Source organism: Fukomys damarensis, unplaced genomic scaffold (assembly GCF_012274545.1).
Source record: "Fukomys damarensis isolate Sample0158 unplaced genomic scaffold, DMR_v1.0_HiC HiC_scaffold_39, whole genome shotgun sequence".
Lineage (NCBI taxonomy): Eukaryota > Metazoa > Chordata > Mammalia > Rodentia > Bathyergidae > Fukomys > Fukomys damarensis.
In genome coordinates this window covers 10,935,635-10,941,727 of record NW_022900951.1, presented here as the reverse complement: position 1 = coordinate 10,941,727, position 6,093 = coordinate 10,935,635, and the positions used below count along the sequence as shown (strand labels likewise).

The 6,093-nt window shown below is 34.9% G+C and overlaps 1 protein-coding gene across 3 annotated transcripts in view; it reads right to left on the bottom strand.

Moving 5' to 3' along the window:
* The window catches only part of Glra2 (glycine receptor alpha 2), a 204,452-nt gene that overhangs the window by 154,250 nt on the left and 44,109 nt on the right, over positions 1–6,093 (bottom strand). For 2 of the 3 annotated variants that reach the window (XM_033760530.1, XM_033760531.1), the window contains exon 4: positions 4,336–4,403. In XM_033760530.1, the coding sequence (XP_033616421.1) occupies positions 4,336–4,403 (68 nt within the window). Of the gene's footprint in view, positions 1–4,176; positions 4,245–4,335; positions 4,404–6,093 lie in introns of all 3 variants that reach the window. The other variant, XM_033760532.1, reaches the window with a different exon arrangement.

Genomic DNA, 6,093 nt, shown 5'->3' with positions numbered 1-6,093 from the left:
ATCTGATATATATATCAGGTTTGTGGCAGTTTCTGAGTCATTCACTAAGAAGTCAGGAATAAGAAAAATAGCTTCATGCTATGTCTGAACAGTGAGCGTCTTTTTATGGTTTGCTTCTCTAGCTACAGAATGAAAAGGAATAATCAGTGCACAACATGCACTCCAATCAGGTTTGTCTCCTTTTTTATCTGCATTCCTTAGGAACATGATTTCAGATCAGAGGTAAAGTATGTCTTCACTCCTCAGATGTAACAAGCAGAGAATTGAATTTTACCTTTAGGGTCATCCAGAGTTATATTCTGGAGATATTCCCTGGGCAGACACATGTATACACTCTGAACTCTCCTTCCTATATTTTAAGTGATCCCTGGGTCAGGATGTACTGCTCTGACATGAGTAACGCTACAGCATCCATAGGTCCAAATCCCACAATATCTGCTCACATCTCCCAACCAAGTTATTTGGAAACTGGAAGAGAGCATGTCTTTCCATTTTCTGATGACTTAGGCTTGGGAAAAGCTGCATATATCCTTGACTTTTACCAACATTGTTAATATTCTCAAACTATGCCTTTATGTCAGAAAAGAGAGGATTTCAAATATATGCCCCATCCTGTAGATTCTTTTGCTATGAGTACTATAGAATGGAGGGGAAAGAAAGAAAGAGAAATGGTAAACTGCCATTCCAAAAACAGAATATAACTAGTGCATCCCTTACTAGTCTTCTAAGTTCTGGGCACCATACAAAATTTGTTCCACTGAAAACTCTTAATACAGGCTCAATTAACAATAACCACCAACACATTCCTGTCTCCTAATGAACAAAAATGTATACTTAAAAATAATGTATATCATCACACTGATCTATAAAAATATTTCTTAAAGTAATGCAAATGTGTTATCCTGTTCTGACAGGTATCAAAGAAGTGAGATTTTGTAATTGGCCCATAAGTAGGACAATACTTTTTGGGCAAGCAATATTAACAATAAATTAGTGGACTTTCATTAACCATGAGAAGGACAGATTGTATAGTACCAAAAGAAACTCACATTTAGCTTTTGAAACATAACCATTGCCTCTTCTTTAGAAACTGACACTCAAAAAAACTAAATTCTTCAGTAACACTATCTTGGTCATGGGGTAAGAGTGCGGTGTGAGGGAAAAGAAGAAAATCGACATGTTTAGAAACTCAAAAATTTAAAGCATTCTTGCAAAAATTAATTCCAGGAAATGTAGAGAAAACAACAGTATTATCTCCAGAAAATAGCACTAATCAATGCCCTTAATGACTTCATCACTGTACATAAAAGTTAAAGTTTCTTACTCCACCTAAAAGTGGTTGTGGGCAGAATCTGATCCTCTTTTATTTTTTGACAGAATTTTCTGAGTCAAATTTTGCAAAACTTTAAATTATGGATGGCAGCATCTTAGAGTTTTGGTAAAGGACACTAGGACTGTGATGACACTGTGTGAGTGTGCAGTGTACTAAAATGTGTGTGTCCTCCAAAAAGTCACTGTTGACCTAACCTCCTATGTGATAGTATTAGGAGATAGGGCTTCTGGGAAGTAACCAAATCATGAAGGTATAGCCCTAACAAATGGGATTAGTACCATTATAAAAAGGACCCCAGAAAAATTTATTTCCACAATGTGAAGATAAATGGGAAATGAGCCATCTATAACCTTAATAGATCCATCAGCAGAATATGACTTTACCAGCACCCTCAGAGTTTAGCTTCCAAAACAATGAGAAATAAATTGTGATCCACTCAATCTATGCTATTCAGTTGTAGAAGTCTGACCTGATTAAACAGGATGCATAAGGGGGATTCCCAGGCAGAACCTCAGTTATTCTGGAAGATAAGGCTCTTCTTCAGTGGAACGGTTGTCACTTTCTTAAGTGCATCTGAATAATGTCCATTTAAATATGGATGCCTTAGGTATGGGGTTGGCAGATTTAGCCCTGGCCTATTTTGGTAAATAAGATTTTATTGGAGCAAAGCCATAACCATTTGCTTACTATTATTTATGACTTGTGCTCACTTCAGCAGCACATATACTATTGTTTATGACTGTTTTCATGCCAAAAGGGCAGAATTGAGTAGTTGAGACAGTTGACAATCTGGCCTTCAAAGTCCTAAGTATTTACTGTGTGGCCTTTTAAATTAAAGTTTGCCAATTCCTACCCTAGGTGTCATGAGAATGTCTTCTTTGATATCAGCATGACAGGGTTTCCAAAAATATTTTTGTAGTTTCATACCAAAGCCATAATTGACAAAAATAAAATATATTTTTTCAAAGCCAAAGAAGCTTGTCATTACATCAAAAGCTAAGAAGTGAAAAAGAAAATGCATGATACACATCACTTTTCTAACCATGCAAGTGAATCCGTTTTTTTACAGCAGCATAGGTAGGCTGTTGATGTTACCTTTCAGCAATGGTTTCCAAACTTTTGTTAGGAAATATGACAAAGGAGACTTAATAAGTGGCCAGGAACCTCCCAAAACAGCTCATGTAATAAACACTTTCAGTTACTCTTAAAGACAGGAAAACAGGATATCCATGGCTTCCCTTTTCATTTCCTTAAATGTTTAGCTTATTCTTGCATTAATGAAAATCAAAAAAGTACATATTTACATTTTTGATCGAGAGTAAGATGCAATGAAGAGATTTAATCAAAGCAAATTAGGAGTCTAATTAATGCAATCAGCATTAGGTCGTGCAAATATTATCATTGAATGCCATCGTGCAAAGTTGGTGACAGTGATTTGGGCTACTGGAAGCTTTTTCCCTCTCTTATAAGAATAAGACCAAGAGGGAGAGACAGAAACTGAATGCCAAGTCCAGAGTTGGTTATTCTTTCTAAGCTTAACATATATTATGAGTCATTTAATAGGCCTATCAAAAGTATCTTTTTGGGTAAAATTCTTAATGCACTATATTCTGTCAGAGTTCCAGAAGCCTCATTTCTGGACAATGTTATTTCATGGTAATATTGAAATGGGTAGTGGAGATGCATTATGTTTAATTTTGTCAGTAAAAATGAGTAGTAAAAGGTAGATTAATTCTTTCTAGCTTTGAGGATATCACAGAGTACAGTAATTTATTAAACGTGACTTTAGTAGCCTAACAGAGAAAATTCATAGAAACAGAAATGTTTTTCACTTCTCAATCTTATTGTCTTCATTATTTAGGTTTTAGATTTATAAAACATCAGGCACCACAATACTTGGTTGAGCTCAACTGTATTTTATTTTGGTATCATGCAATAATATGACTGTATAATTTATATAACAGTGCAAGTTAGAACCAACCAACTGATTAAGGTTTTAAAATAAATTATATAAATACTAGGAAAATATTTTAGACAAAATGCAATCTCCATTCTCTAATGCAATATGGAGTTAATCTAACAGGCATGTCACAAGCTATATGATGGTGACATTTATAAGGAGTCTTGGTGGATTTCTTTGTTCCTCTTTTTTTTTCTTTTTTTGCAGTGCTGGGGATTGAATCCAGGTCCTTGCACATACTAGGCTAGCACCTCACTAGTGAGCTACATCCTAGTCCCTGAGGATTTTATAGTATCTGACATCTTTTTAAAACTTATGAAAGATGTTCAAACGTACCCTATACTGAGCTTTAATTTGGTTTTATTATTTATATTTTATTGAAAATCATGCATGCAATGTAAATACTGTAAACTTTCTAATGCCAACAGAATTGTGTGCATGTGTGTGCTCTTGTAAATCCAGCCTCTTGACTTATGTCTTAAATCTCCATCATAGGAAATCTTGACTAGGTTAAAATTTCCTTTATATATAAAAGACTGGCAATAACATCTCTCAAAATTTGAAATTTATACTTATGAAATATTGAAGATGTGTATACCTTAGCTATACACCATGCTTTTTGCTGATAATTCCACCAGTGCCTCACTAAACATCAAATATTTTCAGAGTTTCTATGGTATGATAGATTAAAAATCATTGAATTTTAAGTAAAAATCACTTGATAAATTACTTTCCAAAATGAAGGAGTGTGAATTATTGCTTTTTAGGGGTAAGAAAAGTTGGACATTGGCACTCAGTAGGTGTCGCACAAATAGGCAACAGTGCTCTTTGGTCCCATATCCCATTCCTTCACACGATGGCTTCAATGCTCAGCCCCACTCACCATTGTAGTTTCTGCTATTGACCCAAAGCTGTTGATAAATATGTTGCAGGTAACATTTACAGGAGGCCCTGCAAGTTGAACAATAGAAAATTTGACAGGTTGTGTTCATGGCATTATTGAGTCACGTTTTTCTCTTGCCAGTGGCATTGTAGCACTTACCATGGTGGTCTCTGTGACGGATCCAAAACTGTTGATAAAAATATTGCAAGTAACGTTTACTGGAGGACCTGCAGAATGCAATAAGAATATTGCAATAGACATTGAAGCAAAAGTACAGCTCCATCAACATCAGTGCAAATGGCTAGAGATGTAAATAAAATGCTGGAAAGATTACAAAACATGGTTTTATGCAGACATGTATAACAAAAATAACCTTTGCACTAGTATTTTGGGTAATGACAGCTAAGCAATGCTAACTTACCCTGAAAATTTTTGAATTTGGAAGATACAAACTAAGACAATTTAATTAAATTCATTGGTATAAGTGGCTGTTACCATAACACTTTAGTTGTGTAGCTTTCCCTGACCTTAGCCTCAACATTGCAAGCATCAACAGTTAGTAATGAAATAGCTTGGTTCATGGGGTCAAATTGGAGTGCATTTTGGACTATGGATGGATCAAGATTATCCATCTCCTTTGGTTCACCACTCTTTTAAATCAGTGCATTGATTTGATTCTCTTGACACCTCTGAATTTACCCCTTTTATTTATAAATTGTGACCCCAATGATGTACAAAAATACAAAACAAAGAAAATTAATGTATTTTAAGACATAAACACAAACAACAGTGTTGCCTAATATCCATACTGTTGCATGAGCAAATGTGGTACAAAGCAAAGATAATTACATCTTAGATGTGCTTCGAACAGAGTCTACTTCTCTCTCCAGGCACCCAGAGACTATGCTGATTCCAGCTTTCTTTTCCTCTCACCTTTCATTAACAGGTGAATCACTGTCTCATGATTCTGTACCCCATTGGGAATATGTTTATTGCTTGCATGGAGTCTTCTTCTAATGCTTTGTGAGATAAGAAAATACTGCCATGAAGCATATATTCACTCACTGCTTTTCCTTATGGAAATGTGTCTTCCTTCATTCTGCACAAACTGAGCAGACCAGTATAAGAAACACCCTAGTTGGCTCTGTACCCAACCAGCTGGTAGGATCTGAATGAACAGGAGTTTGGCTTGAGGCCTCCCTCAAAGGCTGGTAGTAAAAACACAAGTTGTGGCCCTGTAATGTTTTTAAACTGTTCAAGTCCAAGTTGGGTTCTTGAAATGATGGAAGGAATCTTGGGGTAAAAAACCATATAAGTCCCCAGGCAACATCTTTAGGCAAAAAAAGGAGTAAGGTGCCGTTGTAAAAGACATGTAAGTTGTTTTTCTTTGTAAAACAATTCATTTTACTTTAATTTAAAAATTAGATTTTTTAAACGTTTTCAAGTATAGAATCAGAGGCCTCTAAGTCTTTTGTTTTGCCATCTGCCAATATTTTTTCTACATGGTCATTTCCTGTCTGCTTGATTTTGTTTTTGTCATGTGGTTACTCAAAGAAAAATAACAGAAAGAAAAGAGAATCTCTTTCTTAGCCATATAATTCTATTCTATTAAAATAATTTTTTTCTTCTAATAAGAAATGAAGTAAACAAAGCAGAGGCAAGTCAAGAGGAATTGTGTATCTTTGTTTTGTCTTTTCTCTCCACAAAGAAATATTTCCTTTTAGGTCATCCAATTCACAATTGAAAATATTTCAAATTTTTTACATACTAGATAAAAATGAATGATAAGAGGAAAGAAAGAGGAAAAAGAGAAATGTCATTTTATCATTCTTATGCAAATAACTTTGGAATATCATCACATTTTAACAGGAGGAACTTGGAGATTTAAACTTTGCTTTTCTTTTGTTGTGCATTATC